This window comes from Apteryx rowi, unplaced genomic scaffold (genome assembly GCF_003343035.1).
Source record: "Apteryx rowi isolate R43461 unplaced genomic scaffold, aptRow1 scaffold_59, whole genome shotgun sequence".
Classification (NCBI taxonomy): Eukaryota; Metazoa; Chordata; class Aves; order Apterygiformes; family Apterygidae; genus Apteryx; species Apteryx rowi.
In genome coordinates, this window is record NW_020450860.1 from 2502877 (window position 1) to 2523512 (window position 20636).

General features: G+C 52.0%; 1 protein-coding gene across 1 annotated transcript in view; it reads left to right on the forward strand.

Moving 5' to 3' along the window:
• Nucleotides 1–20636, forward strand: part of PCDH19 (protocadherin 19) — a gene marked incomplete at its 5' end in the record, with an annotated part of 67716 nt that overhangs the window by 18345 nt on the left and 28735 nt on the right. The window contains 2 exons of the mRNA XM_026082726.1: nucleotides 15871–15929; nucleotides 19982–20151. Of these exons, the coding sequence (XP_025938511.1) occupies nucleotides 15871–15929; nucleotides 19982–20151 (229 nt within the window). The remainder of the gene's footprint in view (nucleotides 1–15870; nucleotides 15930–19981; nucleotides 20152–20636) is intronic.

Here is a 20636-nt window from a genome sequence, read left to right on the forward strand (position 1 = left end):
GTCCTCAGTTATTTTGCAGGTTGGCTGAATGGCGGCGGGGGCATTGCAAGCCGATTTCCTCCCCTCGGCCTCTGGGGAGGGAAAGCGTCCTGGTGCAACYGGAGGGAATTGCATGTATCAGTGTTCACCTTCAAATCTCAGCAAAGCAAAAAATGGTATTTGACAGGCCCGGATTTAATGTTGTGAAGGTGAATGAAAGCAGAACCGCATAAAAAGTTCAGGAAGGCACGAAGGGAGGTAGCCCTTTCTTCTGGTGCCGATAATAGCCTCGGAAGCACAAGTGCCAGGGCGCATGAAACGTTTTCCACCCAGCACGTCCCTGTGAAGTGGCCGGCCGTGCAAGCAGCGGCACGCTCGCGCCGCTGAAAGCCTCACTTATCCCCCTCTCCTCTGTGCATCTTTGTGGTTCCTTTCAGAGCCCTTTTTCGCTTTTGTGTGTGGATGTTGCAAATTAATGAGGCTTTGAAGTCTGTGTTCAGTCGGCGTCGGTTCTGAACTTTCCCCTTGGTAATTCGGCTCTTTGTTGGTCTCCGTGGGCCAGATCCAGCCTCCCTTAATCTTCTGAGGCAGCCCGGCACAATAGCGATCAGCCCGATGTGGAAGCCACTTGCCGAAGAGGCAGTTGCAGCTCGGGCGACTTTCTCCCGGCATGCTACAAAGGCGCCTCCAGCTCCTCYTCTGGCGTCGAAGTGACTCCCGGCGCCCGCTCCGCTTATCCAGGCGGATGCGCGCTCCCGGCACCCCGTGTGCCCCGCCGCGGAGGGTGCCCGGCACTGCATGCCGTTTAAGAGCTGGAAGCGAAAGGCAGAGCCCCGCGTGCTCGCGCGGCTTCCCCGGCCRCCAGGAGCCCGCCGGGCTGGGGCGGTCGGCTCGGACCCGTCTGCAGGGCAAGGCGCCGAGYTTGCAGCCCCTTCCCAGCAGCGGTGTGTAGTCCCGCCGTGCCGCAAAGCAAAGGGAGGACACGCGGGCACGTTTGCCGTGCACCTGCTGGGATTTGTGTGCCTTCTCAGGGGGAATATCCTCGCGCTCCCGGGGAGGGGTAGGAGCAGGCTGAGCGCGTGCAGCTCCTGTTGCTTAAAACCGTGTGCCACGAGGAACATCTCATTTCACGCTAATTTGGGCTCTGTGTGCGGCAGCGTAATGGCAGTTAGCATGTCCAGGACCTACCTGTGGTAGCAGCATTGCGGGGAGGCTGCCGCGGTGTCTGTGGGCATATCCAGGATCTAAGTGAYGTGGTGCGGCTGCGTCTAGCTGTGGGGGAGTTGGACCTGAAGGAAGCTGTTGTAGGATTTTCTTCCTGGGGAGATGGAGATGGAGAGGGCTGGCACTGCCCACCTGTGGCTCTTGTTGGCTTTGGTAAGTGGTCAGCACGGGCTGACGGCTTTGGGAGAGGTTAGACCTGGCCCCCCCTTCGACGTTAATCCTGAAGCCTAATAATGGGGTAGTCTCCAAAAACAGAGAGATGAACCGTTGTTATGTCTGTCATTGACAGTGAGTGAAATGAAGCAGAGTGGTGAGGTATCAACATATGGCTGATCAGTCTTGGAAACTTTTCTGTGTCTACCACTGTCTTCGTTAGAAATAGAATATAATATTGTGGCTTATGGTTATGGTCTGTGTCTTTGATTTGTTCTTAGCATCACTTCAACAACAGTGGCGTGTCCCAGACGTTGGAAATCAGTCTTTAAGCTGTGCCGGGAGAAGGGAGGTCAGCTGGTCTGTTTTGGGGTGATCGTTCCTGGTTCTGGCAGTTTGCTGCGACACTGGGAGGAAGGCTGGATGGAGCTGCAGGGCGCTGGCGCGGCTTCTGCCGTTCCTGGCGGGAGCAGGACGGGACCACGCGCGAGGAGCCGTTGCTGACGGCCAGCACAGCCTAATCTGCTTGCACGGTAAAGGAGATTTGCTGTCGCAGAAGAACGAAGGGAAGAATTTTATAACCCTCCTCAGAGGGCGTYTTGATAGGCAGGTGCCCTGTGACACCGGATGTGATTTCAGCTAAGCAGTAAAATATGGTTTGAAATAGCTTCTCGATCAGCAGGGGTGCMGGTCGATGATGTTCGGCCCCGAAGCGTTGCCCCGAACTGCGTGTCGCTGGTGCGACTGGTGTTGCCCAGTGCCGGCAAACCCGCGTGTCTCCGGCGGCGGTGCCGGCTGGGCTCCGYGGCGGGAGCAGCGTCCTGGGCCCCCGGCCCGGGTTTGCGTTTCACTTCTTTAACCATCTGCAGCACTGCAAACCGGTGGATATCTCTCCTCCATCTCTGGTTCCCTCCGGTGCTGGGCAAGATTCCTTTCTAAGCCATGCCGTGTAATTAAAAGATTTAGAGTTGTGGTCACTTGTCATTCACCCAACTTTTAATTGGTCCACTTTATTTCTCATCTAATATTAATGACTTTTTCCCTCGAACCCTGCTGGTCTTTTTGCAGGCGCAGGAGCCATAGGTTTCTCTGGCTGGCTCCAATCTAGTCATATCTCGCCACGTTAAAGACGTGATTGTGTATGTTTGCTAGATGCTGTGTGACTCATGTAATCACCATGCAAAACGCATCATTCATAAATTGTTTAGCGCGACCTTTTGTACAGTAGCACTAATTATTATTATCACAGAAGCCCAGTAAACTAGACTAGTAATTATCAGGGATTTATTTGAATGGACAGCTAAGCTATTCTTGGCAAGTTAGTCAAAGCAGTTGTCATGACAGCCACACAAATGTGTCTTATGAATTGGGTTAATTAGGGTAATTAATAACTGTTGTTTTGCTCTTTTTAACAAGGTATTGCCTCGACAGTATCAAAAAATAGAAATTGTACCTGGCAGAAACGTTCTTTTTCTAGCAGTAACCTTCAAATCACAAAATCAAAGTAGTAAATACCTGTTGGGTTGTCACTTCACAAATAAAACTGTCATACTGTTCCTTGCGCAAAAAACAGTGAGGAAAAGGGTATTTTCTAATCTTACTGCTGAGCTTTCACTGCTGTGTAGTGCTACAGAGATTTGATGTCATCATTATTAATATTATTTATTTTAGTGCTGTGCTGCTCTGAGCCTTAGCTGTAGACCAGGTGTCCGTTGTACCAGGCTGCCTATGGACAAATGCCTTCTCTGATGGAGAAGGCAACGCCAAGGTCCTCTGAGCTCAATGGAAATCAGGTCAACTCTACCCGTACCAGAACTTAAAGCCAATTTTGAAGTCAGGACCATAAATTATTGTTGTTTTGCTTGTGCATCGTTTAAGCCTCATCAGGATGACTGCCCGGTGCCAAATCTCCAAGTTCTTGCTCAGGCAGAGCATCTGTTTCTTTCAAAGGAAGTGTTTTGCTGAATAAATGATTTTGGTTTTGCTGTTGTTGTTGTTGCTAATATTGAGTAATGGTAGCAACTGATGCTGCTAATAATGAAGTGGCACCAAAGAACCTCGAAAGCAACAAAAGAAAAAGCTAGTTCCCACCCCAGTGCGCGTCCAGTGAGTAAATTGCACTGCGGACACCACCGGCTGCCTCCTACGAGGTTTTTCAGCCTTTTTAACTGTAGGAGCGCAAGGCGTTTTGGAAAGAGTCTGCGACGCCTGATCCCCCACTGCCGTCCGCCGTTGGTGGTCGGAGGGAGAGGTGTCATAAACGTAGCGAGTGTTTAGCATTTAAGAAAGTACGTTTTTGTYGTTTCACCAAATCATACCGCTGTTGTTGTAGCGAACCTTGCTACCAATTTGTACAACTGCAAATCCAGCTGCCGGGAAACACTAGAGGTGCGTGGGCAGGGTGGCGACCATCTCCCGTGGTGTTGGGGCTGCTGCTCGCCGGGCTTGGCGCCTCCCGGGACGGTCTCACCGAGGGCTGGAGGATCGGCTGCCGATTATTTAAAAAAGGCCCAAGATTAGAGATGTGATTCAGAAATATTACGTAAGTTTTGTAGAAAAATGACCTAAATACATGAGCGAAGCCTCTGACTGACTCTCCAGCTGCAAAAAGCCTTGTCTATTTTTATCACTTCCGGGCTTTCGAAGCCCTCTTTTAACTTAAGCTTATTTGATAACGCACGTCTTTTAAAAAGAAAAGAATAAGAAAAATTAAGGAGGAAAAAAGGAAGGGGAAAAATATTCAAAGAAAAACACCTCTATGGGGAAGGTAGGGTTTTAATGAAGAAATATTTTACACCATTCTCCTACAGCCTTAGGGCTAATAGCCTGGAACTGGTACTTTGGCTCCTTAAAAAGCCCAACAAGACAAGCCAATTACGGACTCTGAAACATTTTTATTTTTAGTTCCTTGTAATAGCAATTCATCCTCTGCCATGGTACATTAACTGGAAGGAACAAGAAGTAGTAAGGTTTGGGCCTCTTTGTAATAACTAAGCGACTGCGTTTGCCGGATTGTGGGTGTCGGGGAGTGCGTCCCCCCTCTCTTTTGGGGCGAGGTGGGCGGCGGGGGGCGCCCGGCGGCGTTCGGAGGAGCCGYGTGAGCTGGGTGCGCGGTCGCGGCCGGCCGGCACGGAGGAGACATCGGTCCCTTTCCGTCTGTCGGTGCAGCCTCTCTCATGGCTTCAAGGTTTTTTGTTTTTTGGGTTTTTTTGCAGGCTGGAGAGCTGCGTTTTCCTACCCGAGTAGGAAAAAAAGTGGGGAATACTGGTTTTGATGAATAATTTTGTTGCGAGCAAAATCCCCTTGAGGCTCAGAGCGGGAGCTGGCAGAGGCTATTCTGATAGCGAGTCTTCCCTAGCAATTACAGATAAACAATTTAAATGATAACAAGATGAGCGCACGGGGCAGTGTCTGACTGAGTTTTATTATCCTCCGTTGTGGGGGGATTTTAACCGAAGTCGGGCCGAAGCTGCCGGAACGCAGACTTCCCGCGCGAAGGGGAGCGCGGGCGCGCCGGCACGCGAGCCGGCCCACGGGCCAGGGACGCGCGAGGGGCAGCGTTTCTGGCAGCCGCGTGGGTCGTACGTAAGGTGGAAGGTCTCCCGTGCTGCTTGCTCCGCAGCCACTGCGAACGGGGACCGCGGCGCCGGGCAGGGGCTGGGGAGCGGCGATGCGGCCGCCGCCGGACCTGCGGCCGTTCCTGCCCCTTCTCTGCCTGCCCGCTCCCATTTCCTCACCCATAAGCAAGGAGAGGCAGGCAGATCCTCCGGCTGCCTCCCCGGTCCCCCGCGCGCAGAGGAAGGGGCGAAAGCACGGAGACGGCGGCGCGGTGCCCCTGCGCCAGCGGAGCCCGGCGGCTGCYGGGAAGTCCCTTCTCCTTTACGGGCCAAGGTGGCGGCTTCATCTCACGCCTTCATTATTTTTAACTCAGCTGCAATGATTTTTGGCTTTTCTTCTCCCCCCCCCCCCCTTTTTTTTTTTTTTTTTGCAGTGACAAATCTGCGATTTCTTCTGTTCCCTACAAAACGCATCGTTCTGACCTGCCACTCCGGAAAGTGAATGACAAGGAGTTTTATTTAGCCCTAGCGATGGGAACATTTGAAAAAAAAAGGGGTTTTCTGTTGTATTTGTTTTCATTCCTAATGGAAGGAGGCAGGGGAAGGACAGTTCTGAAAGGTTTTTTAACAAATCTGTAAGTCATGCCCCATTACCCTAGGCCTGCTGATTAGCTCCAGATTGTTTCTTGCACGACTTAGAGAGGGGTATAGTCCACAGCAGAAGCCGCATTCATATATCCAATACACATCTGAAAGTCCCATAGGTGACGGGGAAAAAAGTGTTATGAGGTTTATTGGCTATTATATCCCTGCAGGGATTTTTCCTTAGTGGCTGTGTGCTCTCCCCTGCAGAAAATGCCCCCTTCCTGGGCCAATATTTTGGCTTTCCCTTCGGTTTCGTGGTGCTGGTGCCGAGCGGCCGCACCCCGGCCGCCCTGGCAGCGGCTGCTGAAGGGATCGGATCCTGCTGCATCACGGCCTCTAAAGAGCTTTAGGATTGTAGGCGCCATATGAACGTAAGGTAGTTTTCTTATTATTGCATTTTTGCACTTCATAACGATACTGCAGATTTCGGATATGTTGACAAATTCAAACAAGTGATACTATTTGCGGCTTTCGGGAGTGTAATTATGGCTTCATTGTGTGTTGCCACTCTCGGAATTGAATCTGGATTTCTAATCCTATACCCTTTTTCAAAATCACATCACAGCAGCTCCTTTCCTCCTGCCTCCGTTCCATTTTCAGAAAAAAAATGAGAAAGCCTGTATTTATTTGGGGAGGGGACAGGAGTTCAGAGCGGATTAGTGGGTATGCCTGTGCCATAATAGAATCGGTTTTGATACTTTTTCTCATTCTGATGAACAGTGTGATGCGAAAGGATGAACTCTCCCAGTGATTTCTCTGCAATGCTTTTTATTTTATCAAGAGAAAATGGAGGCCAGAGGCAGTTCCTTCAGTGTTTAATAGTGTCCATCAGAAGCAAATGCCCTTTATTTAAGCTGCAGTAATAATTAGAGGGTTGCTAGTGTTAAGCAGCCATGGAGTCTGGCTCTGAGGAATGTTCATTGTGCCTCATTAAATTTGGAATTAGTACTCAAAAGGTCAGAAATAAATATTCTGTTTATATTTCGGGGGTAGTAAATCTAAATGAATGCTGTGTTTGCACATCCTCGTCTCGGCTCGTTCCTGCTGAACGGGGTTAGGCAGCAATCAGAATGTCTGCAAAAAAGCCCAGCCCCAAAACCAACCATGGTTTCATTGATCAAGAGCAAGAAAATGAGCTGCTGTATTACATCTAATTATAAAACATCAATATCAGACGCTAAATGCACTTACTGTTTCAGAAACACTCTATTGCTAGTTTACAGTTTGCAATCTCATGTATTATAGGCTTTAGCAATAAGCTCCGATATAGGAGAATGGCCTCAAAGGGAGAAGCCAGAGGTCAGATCTTTTTAACCTTTATTGAACTTCTCCAGGTGACTGACTCTTAAATGCTCCTTAATAATAACTGAATTGCTTCACATTTCTCTTCAGCCTTGTTTGGGGTTATTGACACAACGCAAGTACATGCTGCTTCCCTTCTTTTTCCCCATAAAGGCAGAGGTTTTGCAGCCGAGGTGCTGTTCACCTCTGGGTTTCATCTCGGCCAGGTTTGGAGCTGGCTGGTTAGCGGGTTGATGATCACCCACCTGATGGCTGGTGCCGGTGCCTGTGCGAAGTCCATCAAGGGTCTCCAGCGGGTCCCCGACGCGCGGGGGCTCGTCAGCGGGTGCTCCGTGACTGGCACTAATTGCCTCCGTGGCTGGCAGCCCTGGCAGCAAGGCCAAGGACTGCGGGGGCCGCACGCCCTTGGTCCCGCCAGTCGGGGCAGAGGCAGGCAGGGGAGCTGCCGTCGCTGCTGCTGGTAATTCGAGGTCACCCTTGCCCATGGCCGTCAGTCGGGCACCTCTCCCCGGCACGCAGTGTGCACGCAGAAACGAGCTCAAGGAGCGGTCACGGGGTTTCATGCTGAGTGGAGGCAGCGGCTGGCAGCTGAACGGGCCATTTCCAAAGGCCCCCGACACTGCAGAGGTTTCGAGGCCAAAGCGCAGCAGCCACTGGCTCCCCAGGTGAAAGCGCTATTAGTCATTTGGGCTAGAGTTTGCACCGGGCGTTTAACCAAAGCCTTAGGCTGGTGCTGCTTCGAAATCTCCTCCGATATCTGCCATGACTGCAGGTGCCTATTCTGGGTACTCGGAGTGTAAGAAAGCATAGAGTGATGTGTCTTCTGCTGCATCTTCCCAACTTGTGGCAGCCGGCTCTTCAGGAGCCTCAAAACCAGGGGTTGAAGCTTTGCAGGTCCTTGACATTATAGATACCCTCATGCATCTGAGCAGAAGTAGTGGCAAGCGCGCCTGGGAGGAGAAGCGGCGTTTTGGGAAGTGGGTCAGCCCATTGTTCATTCAAGTCTGATCTCCAGCCTCTGGTTGTGGCCTTTGACTGATGCTTCAAGGCAAAGCTGTTCTCGTCAGCAGCCTGTAGTACCTTGGCCAATTACGCGATGTCATACACCAAGGGGGAAAATCTTTCCTGACATCTTTTATGATCAGTTTACAGCCTGGAGCACAGGTTTCGATTATTCTTATCTTAGTGTGTAGAGAAACCAGTCATGTTGCTGGTCATAAAATCAGCCTTGGCTGTCCTCATTGCCTGCAACGCCTGTCTGTCAGGGTCCCCACACCCTCGCCGTCACTAATGAAGAGCCCGTCTCCGTGCATGCAGTTGGGCGAGAGGTGTCAGAGTCATCTGCGTGGGTTAGGACGTTGCCTTCTGCGTCGTCTAACAGCGCTGCTGGGCTGTAAGTTGTCATCTTGCATTATGAAGTAATTGCTTCCCGAGTGGGCTTTGGAGTTGGAGTAAGGGTTCTTTGTTTTAAAATGCCTTTGTTCTCCAGTTGCTCTTGTTGAGATACCAACAGGCTTGATGATGAATCCTGTCCTCAAATTAGGGAGCAGTTCTTCCCCTAGGACTTCTGCCAGTCAGGGTGTTTGTGGAGCTGTCCGGCAGTGCTCACAGTCCCCTTTCCAACGGTCAGCCTGGAGTCTCTTTGCAGCCCTGGGAGGTGGCCACTGTGCTCCGGGTGGCCAGCCCGTGCCTGCCTCCCCATGCCGTGTCCGTGTGGGTGGTGCAGGAGCAGCTGTGCGCGCGTCGAACCCTTGCACGCGGTGCCATGCGCGCTCACTCACGCTGCCCGAGTCTTGCGAGGCAGGAGGTTCCTCCTGCAGCTCTTATCCATATTGTGCAGCCTGCATTGCACCAAGGATGAGTTGAAGGCAGATGCTTTCCATGAGTTCAGGACATGCCTAAGAAGCCAGATTGCCTAGAAATCTTCTCCAGGTCCTGGAGAAGCTGCAGGGCTCCCTGGGAAACGGACCAGCGAGGCAGAGGTTTGCAAAGGGATGAACTAGGTTTTAGCCCTGAGGTCCCCATCGAGTTATAGGGAGCTGAAGAGTGCTTTTGTGTGAGCAGCTGGAGGTGCACCAAGCCGTCAGGTTGCAGTGACGGGTCATTGCTCAGGAGGAGGGCTGAGATTTCAAGAGCCCCAAAACTGCCAGTGGTCTGGCCGCAGGAGAAGGCGGTGGGGCTTCACTGGGGCAGCAGCCCAGCTGCCCTTGCCATGCCGGCCGCGTGGAGTCCCGAATGCCCCGAGTGCTGGGCATCTGGGAATTAACTCGGTGTCTGTCCCGCGGAAACAACGCCACGGAAATCTGGCATGACCCTTTGAAAATTCGCCCTAGATTTGTGAGCCAGATGGCAGCGGGAGCACTTTTGCCTCCTCTGGGCTTTGTATGTTGTTGTCTTTTGCCAAAAGTGTGTTTGGAGCAGAGAAAAGGCATGTCACTCCGTCACCAGCGCCCAGGCTGATGCGTGTTGTTTTTAGAGAGCTCTTTTTCCTTCTCTCCGTCTTTTTTTTTTCTTTCTGTCTTTAAAGGACAGTGCAGAGGGGGGTGAAAGAACAAAAAACCTCCGAGTTTCCCCCCCACAGTGGTTAAAAAGCTTAGGTGGGTGTTGATGGGAGCATCGCAAGGACGACCCCAGGCACCACTCGGGTTGAGTTGCGGCCACCTGAGCGGGGAGGCCGCCTGCGGGGCCGTTCCTTCGTCCTCGGCGGGCTGACTGATGGCGGTGATTATGTTGTGTTTTGTACGGAGCCTGTTCCCGTTGGGAATGAGTCTCAGACCACTTACTTATTTCCCATGGGGTAATAAGCAGCTTGCTAAATGATAATGACTTGTAGTCGTTGCTGATGCAGACTTCATTTGACCCGATCCCCATTTTGAAATTATCCATGTTTCACAAGGGTAGCTCGAGTGTTTTTATTTAATTTGCATTATTCTATAGTGCACATAATATAGTTCAAACCATAAGAATTAAGTGTTGGCAAGATTTCCTAACAGGAAGCAACAGATTTATTTCGGATTCTGGAGTTTTTGATTGATTGTCCCATGAGAAGAAGACTGAGGAGTAAATGAGAATGGGAGAAGCAGTTTTACAGGCCCTGCTTTTCCCACCGGGGAGGCTACAAGTGTTTTTGTGAATGATTTGACATTTCTGTGGTCCCTGAATATGCCTACAGCACCGATATAAGGTCAGAAGACCTGTTCTCCCAGTGAATACGTGCATCTTAAGGCAGAGATTGAGGGACTGGGGTGGAGGAACCATTATACAGTTTGGGAGGATTTTATTAAACCCAGAACAAGAGATGCACATTGCAGGCTTTGAGAAAGGTCTACTTTGTTTTCTAGTAATAAAGGGTGACATGCAAGCTTTATTAACGAGGCATGTAGGAAAAAAAAAGGCTCAAGGGATAACTCTGAAAAAGTGGTGCTAAATGTGTCATTTTTATGAAGCTGATTTTGTGAAGGGTTCCTACATGCTTTGGCAGGAGGTTGCAGCAGGTTTACAGTAATTTGTAGAAAGATAGAAATGTTTTCACCCTGAAGTGAGAAGAAGAGCAAAAAGCCCATGTTGATATGTTTTGGATTTGTATTCCAAATCGGAGATTTTCAAAGGGTAGATACCTGTCAATCTGTTTAGGGGAGAGATGGGTCCAGCTTGGAGCAGCCCTGGACTTTCCTGGGGGGTTGAAATGGAAGCAGAGGACCTCTGTGGTCTTAAGAAGACCCTGGATCCAGATCCAAACATAGCATTAAAAGCTGATTTTAACCTCCACAAAGTCCAGTTTGGAGAAAAAAAAAACCAAAAAACAGAAAACACTCAAAATAGCTGAAAAGAGGGAAGAGTGAGGAAAGAGCTGAATGCTGAGCACCTGCCGAGAGGCCGAGGAGGCTGCTGGGGGTGAGGACACGTGCCGGCTCCGCGCTGGGGGAGCCCCCCGAGCCGGGGTCTCGCTCGAGGCCGGGTCCGTACAGTCGTGCTGTGCCGCCCTCTGCGCTCCGCACCCAGGCAGGCGTTTTTAAAGATGCTCATTTGTAAAACCCAGAAGCACCCGGCCCCTGCATTACTGAGGTGAAGCGTTACAACAGCTTAACGGATTCCTAATGAACCGAATCCCACGGCTTACCCGTTGCTCGGTCGCGGCTGTGCACTCTTTGGGGCAGAGAACAGGCTCTTTTTCCGCCTCTGGTCCGTGTCCCGGTGCCGAGCAGCGGCGTTCGTGCAGGCAGCCGCCCCAGCCCGCTGACCTTTGCACTGGCCCCGCTTCGCTTTCATTAAGCTTTTACATTAAACGGCCTTTGGGTCCTTTGGCTTTCGTTTCTGTTATTTTAAGGCAGAGCACAAGTAGTCGTTAGATTAGTATCTCACTTCTCATAGGTCATTTGATAATAGGAAAGTCACCCTCCCCATGTCCAGTTCAGGAAGAGTTTTATTGACGTTTATGCATCTTTTCTTTTAATTTAATGGATACGATAGTTCTCAAAAGAAAGCAACCACTGGAGAAAAAAAAAAAACCTGTTTAAAATTTCCCTGCTGATTGCTTGATTCTGAGTGTGTCTGTTGTTATATTTATATTTGTGTTGCTAAGGCAGCAGTTAAAAGCATTTTTCAAATTAGACATTGGTAAGCTGCGTGCAGAGCCAGGGCCTTCTCTTTGATGGAATTGACACGAACATGCCTGCATGTGAAAAGCAAATCCCAAAGTCGGGAGGACAGCATCGTTTTTATTGCCTCCCGCAAGAGAAATGCAGTCTGAAGCCTTAACTGAGACCACAGAATTCAGGCTCGACGATACTCGGTGCTTCCCGATATCTCAAATATGTTGTTTATTCATAGCATACCTGCTAAGGGTCTGATCCGGACAAATGCTGAGCATCCCTTAGGCTTGTTAAGGTGAGTGGGAGCTAAGCATTGGCAGCCCCGTTGGGGAGGTTCCCGACGCACCTGGGTCTGAGCAGGGAGAGGAGCGGCTGCGTGAGAAAGGCTCGCCTCTCCTCGCTTTGATTTTTATGGGAGCAGGCCTGATCATTAGGGAAGTAATGGGTTTGTTTGCTTTTGCCAAAATAATGAAGAAGAGGGGCTGGACTCTTTATGATGCACTCCATGAAAGAGCACGCTGTTTCACCGGCAAAAGCAAGCCATAACTTTTCCCTCTTTCTTGTTCAACTTTGTTCTTCGGGCCTCATTAAGACAGGGAGCGTATCCTTTTCCAATTAAAATGTTGACATGTTAGAAACGTTCTCCTTCCTGGTCATTTCACCTCTGTTTGTAAGTGTTTGCACTTTTCAGGGTGAACTAGAATTAAATCAAGTGAACTTCAGTTGAATAATGCAAACTATAAAGCAGCCCTTCTCCATGAAAAATCTCATTTCTTTTTTATTTTTCTGTTTTGATCCCAAAGCCTCTATGGAGATAATTTGACAGATAATCCCACAGCTGAGGAGCAGCCCCATAAACTGCCAGGCTGCCTTGTAAACCACCTGGAGCGCACCAGGTTGGGAAGCACAGGCAGCCCTTGCGGAGGGGGGCAAACCACCAGCGAGCGGAAGCAGATTTCCCTTCTTTGCTGCCATGTCATTCCTTGTCTTGTCTGAAATCTAGAAGTAATTTGCATTAGTAATGCTTTTCCCGGTGGCACACTGGATTCGAAGCCGGGAATGGATAGCGCGCATAACTGAAACCCCCGCAGGAGCCGAACCCGTTGCACGCAGAGTTGCGGCGCTGCGTCTCCGTGAGTGACGTGATGCGGGGTCTCCAGAGCGGGGGGCGAGCGTGCCTACCAGAAGGAACATTATTCCAGTCAATCAAACTGAAATCATGGGGAATTTGCTCATCAGCGAATGATTTCTGTTGGTCCAAGATTTGGTCTTTTTTTCCTTTTTGTCAACGGTCAATAGCGAAGCTCCCAGTGACGTGGGCACGGCCGGGACTTAGCGCCAGGGCTGTGTGTGGGCTGCAGAGGCGGGCGTGCCTGCAGCGCGCGCGGCGTTCCCCCAGCCCGCTCAGGACGGAGAGCGCTGTTGTGAGGGTGCCATGGGGTTGAACGTTGCCTGCGGATGGTGCTGGGTGCTCCCCGGGACGCCTCAAGCTTGTGCCGTTGTGGCTTCACTGCTCTTTGCGCTTTAAAGCTCWGGGATGTACCCGTATATATTGAAATTTCCTCTCTGCTTGCAAAGTCTGTGTAGCCTGAAAGTCCTGAGCTCCACTGGCTGGAGCCTCGAGTCAGAAAGAGGCAGCAGCAGTTGTTCAGCACCATGGTCATGGTCAGTTGTGGTGGTCCCCCGTGGAGCGTTGTATCTCCAGGGTCTTCCAGAGCCTGGGAGCGATCGGCGGGGAGCAGGGCAGGGCGGACACCCGAGCGCGCCTCAGAAGCAAAGGTCACGGGCAGGTGCTCGTGGTGCGGCTTTTTGCTCGGTCATTTCCAGGGCAGCCCTGCACGTGCTCCTCGCTCCACCCTCTCGTTCTTCTCGCCCGGTCTTCCCGGGGCCGAGGAGCCCACGCCGAGCGGCGCGGGCGGCAGGGGGACGTGGAGAGCTGCTGCCRGGCACGGCAGCGGGGCTGGAGACCCGGAGAAGGAGCCGGCTGAGGCGCCGGATTTGCTGGAGCCGTTTCCACGTCTGCCAGGCTCGGATGATTGAGTGTGCTGCCCTCTGAACAGTGATTGCTTTAAAACTGTCTCTGATTCTTCCCGTCCTCCATCGCTCAGCTGCTGTCACAGCCTGTTTACAAAGCRCTTCCCTCCTTGTGCCGGCTGGCGCTCTCATTTCCCACCTGCCCCAAACCGGGCCTGCGGGAAGGAAATACAACGGGAATGTCTCCGAGTGTGGTGGTATCCCTCCCCCGGAGACGGCAGCGTCGGGATTGTTGGGTAAACACCGGATCAGAAAATTTCTGCAGCGTTTAAATCTTTGGCATTGTGTATTTTAAAAATACATGTGTACGTTTCCTGCAGAGACACGGGGCACTTGAACAATCAAAGTCGGGCTGCAGGAACAAGGATGCAGGAACTGCAGGGACTAGTAGTGTGTGCAGTAAATCTCCTGCGTGACTCTACAGCAGTAATTACTATGTGAAAGTAATAACCGAGCTGTGCCGAGTGCTAGGCCAACTCCCCCAGCTCGCAGAGCCTTGCATGTTTCTCTCTGGGAGGCTCCTGTTTGGTAAATTAGATATTGTGCTGTATTTCAGAAAGGTCACACTTAACCAGCGCCGCCTTTGCTTTATTATCTTGGTACAGCAGTATAACCTCTGCTGGGGTACGATTGGATTTCGCACTCGGCTCGGCTGCAGCTGCCCCGCTCTCTGCATCCTGCCGTTGTGATTACGTTAGCAGCAGACTCTGCTTTCCTTTATTTATTGAGACATTAAAGATGCATGCATTTATTTTTACCATGTTCATAATTGCCACGAAAACAGGCCATAGTATTCCAAAGTGGCTCTTTGGGAGGGAAAGGGAGGAAGAGGCTGGGGAAAGGAGGAGCCACAGCGAAGCCGCGCCGACTCGGGGGCTGCTGGAGCCCGGCGAGCGCCCCGCGGCCCGGGCGCAGCGTCTCCTGCTGCTCCGTTCGGTTCGGGCTGCCCGTCGGGGCACCGGGGCGGCGCTGAGGCCCAGCGGCAGGGCCCTGCCGGTGTCCGAAAGCGGTGCCTTTCCAGCAGACGGATCCTCCAAATCGGCTAGGAGCTCGCTAGTGACCCAAGTGAAGATGCTCGCGCAGGGTGCGGCCGTGCTCCGGCCCGGCTGCTCCTCGCCGCTGCCTGCTGCAAACTCTGGGGCTTCGTCCACGTCTCCCTCAAGCCATGCGGTGCCCGCCCGGTCCCGGCCACGCGGTGCCCACCCTGTCCCGGCCACGCAGCTCCCACCATGTCCTGGCCGTGTGGCTCCCACCCCATCCCGGCCACACAGCTCCCACCCCATCCTGGTTCCCACCCTGTGGTTCCCACCCTGTCCCGGCCACATGGCTCCCACCCCATCCTGGCCTCACAGCTCCAACCCCATCCCAGCCACGTGATTCCCACTGCCTCCCGGGGCAGTTGCTCCGTGGCCTCGCTGGCGGTAGCCCCCTGCTCCCTTCCCTGCTTTCCAGCTGCTTTTTTGGAACACGTTCTGTTCATTGCATACCTGCCGTTAGGAAAACCAGAAAAGCCAGGCTTTGTAATCTGGGGTTGAAAGAGGGTGTTTGAAGTGCAGACTTTGTTAGTGGGTTTTCCTTGCAAATGACAAATCCCTCGACTTTTCTCCCTCTCTTCCACTCCGCTCCAACTTTTAACCGTTGTCACCCATTGTTTGCTTTTGTATTAATAACAGAGCCCAATGTCTCGGCAAATGAAATGATTTAAAACAAAGAAAAGTGCCCACGTTAAATTCTCTGGCAGGGGATTACCTTGCTGGCATTTACATATCTATGCAATAAATATTTTAACATGTTAATTATACACTAATAAGAAAAATACCTTTTGAACTTTCAGTCAAATTGACACACGGAGAACTGAGTCCATCAGGGAATTAAAAGCAATTAGTTTTGCAACAGAGCGTAGTCACACCGTTTCTTCTCTGCAAATTGTTCTGTGGTCACCCCTGAGCCTTTTTTCGCCGAGTGCTTATATAAAGACTGACAGGGCCTGGCATCTTCGGCTGCCTTAAAAATAAGGTGTTCGTTTTGCATCAGAGGTGTTTCTGCCTCGGAGGGGGACGGAATTAGCTTTGGCGAACGTGTACGCGAGCGCGTGCTCGCGGCGCCCGCGGGTGCTGCGGGACGGGACGGGACGGGCTGCCGGSGCGAGAGCCCAGGCGTCCGGGCCAGGGCCGGGCCCTGCTGCGCTCCTCGGCGCCTGCTCCTGTGCCCCACCAGGAGTTTCCCTGGGAAAAGGTGGATGCCGCCCCAGAACGACTCCTTTCTCCGGTGCGGGATTTACCGGTTGCTTTGCCTGGCACACGATGAACCCTGCAGACCCGACTGTTCCCGTTCTTAGATGAATCAGACTGGTAACTATCTCCCTTTTCTTTTCCTCCTTTCAGACTGAAAACTACTCCTTTGATTCCAACTATGTGAACAGCAGAGCTCACTTAATAAAAAGGTACGTAGGTTTGCTTGAAAGTGCTTTGGTTCGCCTAGCCAAATCCTGATTATTTAATGTTCTTTCTTACTGCGTTATATACTACTTGCTTTTTTTAACATGCAAAATGTTTCAAGAATAATCGTCTGATTTTAAAAACAGTATTTACTTCCTATTAAGTCCAGTTGCTCTTGTTTTTCAATAGAGTTTTTTTCTTCTGTTTGGCTCTTTCACACTGGGAAGTTGCAGAGAGTTAGGTGGAGTGCTGTTACCCTGACAGCTTTAAAATTCATAGTTTATTCTATTTGAATGGACAAGAATAAAATGATAGATTTGGATGGTGAGATCTCTCTGCCGTGTGAGGCGGAGGARAAAGAAATCTTGTTTGGGGGCAGGTAGTTTGATACGTGCTCACTGTTTTAGTTTGAATACCAAGGCAAAACAACATTTTACTGTTGTTGTTGTTGTTGTTGTTTTTTCCATTGGTAAAGAGTAAATCTCAGTTCAGTTGCAACCTAGCAATTACCCTTGGGTGAATTTAACCCTTTGGGTAAAATTCTGCTTTTCTCAGTGTCCTCAGAATTTTCCAGGGGCAAAGAAGTGACTCCAGTAAGTTAAYGTCTCGGTTATTCCAGCTTAACCCCATTGACTCCATCTCGACTGTATTAAAATAAACGAGTGCTGAATATCGCCCTGCAGGGGAAGGTCTCCAGTCCTTCCTCTCCCTCGCTTTCTATTTCCAAGGCTGTAAAAGACACTGACACAGCAGGATCGATACTAATCAGGCGGCCGCAGCGTAGGGCTGGAGGTCTGTCTCCCCGCGCGCCGTGGAGCTGCGCGCTGCGGGGCTTGCTAATCCCCCTTCGCAGGATGAGGTTAGGCAGGCCGCAGGAGGTGGCCGGCAGCTATTTCCACCGTCCCCCTTCGCTGTTCCTCCGCCTCTCCACCACGCGCTGCGCCTTCTCCAAGCTGCGGCGTTTGAAGCAGAAAGGGAAAACGTTGCAGAGCGAGGGCTGAGGGACGGCGTTCTGCGGAGCGTTTTCCGTGCAGTCTGCAGAAGCCAGCGTGACGGCAGAGATGTAACGGAGAGCAGAAGCGGGCCCTAACTGTTGAGATCTAATTTGAGCAGTAAAAAAAATCCAATTATCTTGCTGGCTAAGATCCCATTTGTTTACATCTTAAAAAATATAGGGACTAAGGGAGCTGCGAGTGCAGGGTTTGAGCAACTTCAGTTGAGCTGGTGGAGGGCAGGTAGATTTGTCTGCATTGCTCATGATGTTTAACGATGCTAATGTGATTGCGAGCGAGATGGGCTGCCTGCGCCATACCACTCCTCCCGAGATAGGCTGCAGGCATCCTGGAAAAAAAAAAAAAAAAAACAACCCAAATCCATTAATCTTTGCTCGTTCACACCTAACATAAAGGCAAGCATCGTGCCCGCCTGCCCCAGCAGGGTTTACTCCGCTGCCGCTGTATTGTTTAGGAAATGCTGCGATTGCCGGTTCTCGGAGACCTGCCCATCCTTCAGAGAAGTGTCAGCCGCGGAAACATGTTGTGTGGCTGCTGCATTACGGTCTGGTTCACTGCGGGGAAGAGCAACGCGTTGCAACACAGATTGCCTGCCCGTTACGAGCAGCGACGCCGTGTAGGACAGAGTTTCCCCTCGCCTTCTCCCTTTGTCTTGTATCTTAAGTGCGACGGATGCCAGGGACGCTGGGCAGACATCCGAGAACAAAAATATTTTCTGTAGCGTCCTGGGGCATCATTTTCATCCTTTGCCTTTATGAAGATGTTGTAGCACTTCTATCTTTGGTGAGTGAATCTCCTCAAATCCAGCACTTTAATTAATCTATTTGTACTTCTCCTGTGTTGTCTGCCTGCCTCTCGCTTATGTACGCGCACACAAATGAATTGTAGATTTGTAGTGCTTTCGTAACTTAAAATTCTTTGATGCTGCCTGGAATCAAAGTCGGTKGCTTCGACGGGGACATCTTTATTTAAAAGGCAATGTTTGAAGGTTTACCAATTTGTACGTATTTCAGAGTTGCCCCCTCATGTGCTTTTGGAAAGCATCAGATGGTAGGTGGTCTGCTTGGTTTCCGTGGAGACGTACAAGGGCTTTACAAAGTAAAGAAATCTGCAGCGCTTTGGTGCTTTGAAGCACAGGCCGTTTCTTATCGTGACCAATTTCATACCGAATCAGCCAGCAAGAAAGTTTGGTGCAGTTTCTGCATCGGTGCAAACCGATCCCCAGGCCGGGTGCAGCYGAAGGGCTGTGCCTGCCTTGCGGCAGGCGCTCGACGGTTTAGATGAGCCTGTCTCGCGCGAGCGTTGGCTCTCTCCCAGTCCTTCYGGGTGCTTTCTCTGGAGCCCTTCTTTCCCAAAGGGTATTCTTCTCTCTGGAGGTCTGCCTATGCTTTCTGCTTTTCTCCTTCCAGTCCCAGCAGTAACCAGCTCCCTTCCTATCACTGTGGTCATAGTGGTTGTCCTCAGTGGCCCTGACACATGCAGTGGGCATGTTTCAAGATGTTTCTGCGTCTCGTTTTAGTCTAGTGTCTTTGGGCTTCACCTCTGATAGCAGCTCACAGGACCGCCGAGGGTGGCAGGGCTCGGGGAACGGCCGACGGGGCAGGAATGCAGCCTTCTCTGGGCCAAAAATGAACATCTTCCCCTTGGCTGCTGTCAGGAGCTGGGTGACTCCGGGAGACGGATGCCCGTTTTCTCCATGGGTAGGCTGASACTTTGCAAAACACGTGGACACCAAGAAGTATCCCTCTCTGTTCCTGCTCTTGCTTTGACTATCTCTCTCTGCCTGCTGGAAAGCCTGTCTGGGTTACGTGGGAGAGCTGTTTTCCTCCAGGCACCTGTGGCTGTCAGGACCCGAGGATATCTGCAGAGATCCAGGCAGCAGAAGCAGTCTCTTCTGCTTCCTGTTTGTCTGGACGTGCTGGTCGCTCGTCTGCTGCCCGAGCTCACGTCTTACCCGACCCAGGATGAAGTTTTTCCTTTGCTTTGATAGCAGCGAGCTTGCAGGAATGCGCTGCCGCCGGGTTTCCCTTCCCGCGGGCACGCCGCCAGCACCAGGACATGGGAACTTGCGCACCGGRCCAGCCCCGGCACCCCCCGCCCGTGCAGCCTTCAGCGGGGGCCGGTAGCCGCGATTTCAGAGGATGTCCAGGGAACTTGAGTGCCTATCAGATCTCCATCAAAGTATGTGAACTTGGACCCAGAATCAGTGGGTTATTTTTAAAATAAGAGTGATGTCATCATCATGAAAAGAAGCTCCCTTCTCTTGGAGGCATTTTTATTTTCAGACTTGAAGCTATTAGAGTTTGGTCTATAACCAGAAAAATTAGGGTTTAGATCCTTTTTTAAGTTTCATRTTAGGTAATATAACTTGAGGGCACCTGGTTATATAAACAGCTCATTTAATTTTTAATTTTTTTTWAATTTTGTTCTTACATCCAGTTTCACTCTCGAGTTCTGTAATACCTGGCAGGAGAGCGATCCACAGGCTTGCTCTGCATTAAGGAACAGCATCCATCCCTGTGCGAGCTGGAGGTCGTGTTTTCAGGGCGAAGGCAGGCAGATGCCGTGCCTGCCTCGCCCCAGAGCGGTGCCGAGCTGGCGTGGCATGGTGCGGCGCGAGCCCCTGGCCGCTGGTCTTCCCTGCGTTTCCCACGGGCTCTCCGTCGGCACCTGGGGTTGGGCTGCGGTTGGTCTCTCGCCGTGACTCTGCCCAGGCAGGAGGCAGCCTCGGTCGCCTGGTCGTGCCCCTGGTCCGCTGCAGCTTTGCGCTGCTCGTGTGGCTCATCTTGCCGGCCTGCTCCGCTGCGAGGAGCGCCGATCCGTGCTCTCGCCGGCTGCAGCACGCGCCGAGGCTGGTGTTTCGTGGTGGAGACGGCCCTCTGTGGCACGGGCTGCGACCACCTATTAAAGAGAGCCTCCGTCCAGCGGCGCACAGCCGGCGCGGGTCTTGCTCCGGGGCTGTGACAGCCACCCGGGCGCAGGGGAACGTTGTCCGATCCGTGCTGACATGACAGTGAATCACTGCTCTGTCTTTAACCCAGCAGCTCCACGTTCAAGGACCTGGAGGGGAACAGCCTGAAGGACAGCGGCCACGAGGAGAGCGACCAGACTGACAGCGAGCACGACGTGCAGCGGGGCCTCTACTGCGACACGGCCGTCAACGACGTGCTCAACACCAGCGTCCCCTCCATGGGCTCCCAGGTGCCCGAGCCAGGTAAGCCGTGCCGCCGCCGCCACCGCCACGCAGCCGACGGCGCTCCGGAGAGCGGCCGCGCTTCCCGCCCGCGGCAACAGGTGATCGCCGCATGCAGACAGCCCCCGCGCTCCCTCGCGTAGGTGTGCGGTAAGGGTGCTTAGCGCTTGCTGGGTATAATGCTTTACATCTGCAGAGTGCCGTACAGATAGAAATTAATCTTCACGCCACGCCTGTCAGGTAAGTAAGCGGTTAGGATTATCCTCGCTTTCACAGCTGGCAAGCCCACGACCCTGAGCATCTGTGTGACAGCAAGTTGGTGGCGGAGTTGGGATTAGAGCAGGAATTACCAGCTTCAAGTCTGGTGCTCGCTCCTTCGCCGATCGCACCCCCTCCTCGCGCACGCTTCGCCTCGCTTTGCAACGTAGGAGCTCGCAAGCAGGCGTCGTGCAAGCAACTTTTCCAGAAGGTCAGCTGAGCTCGTACGTGGTTAGTCAGACTTCCCA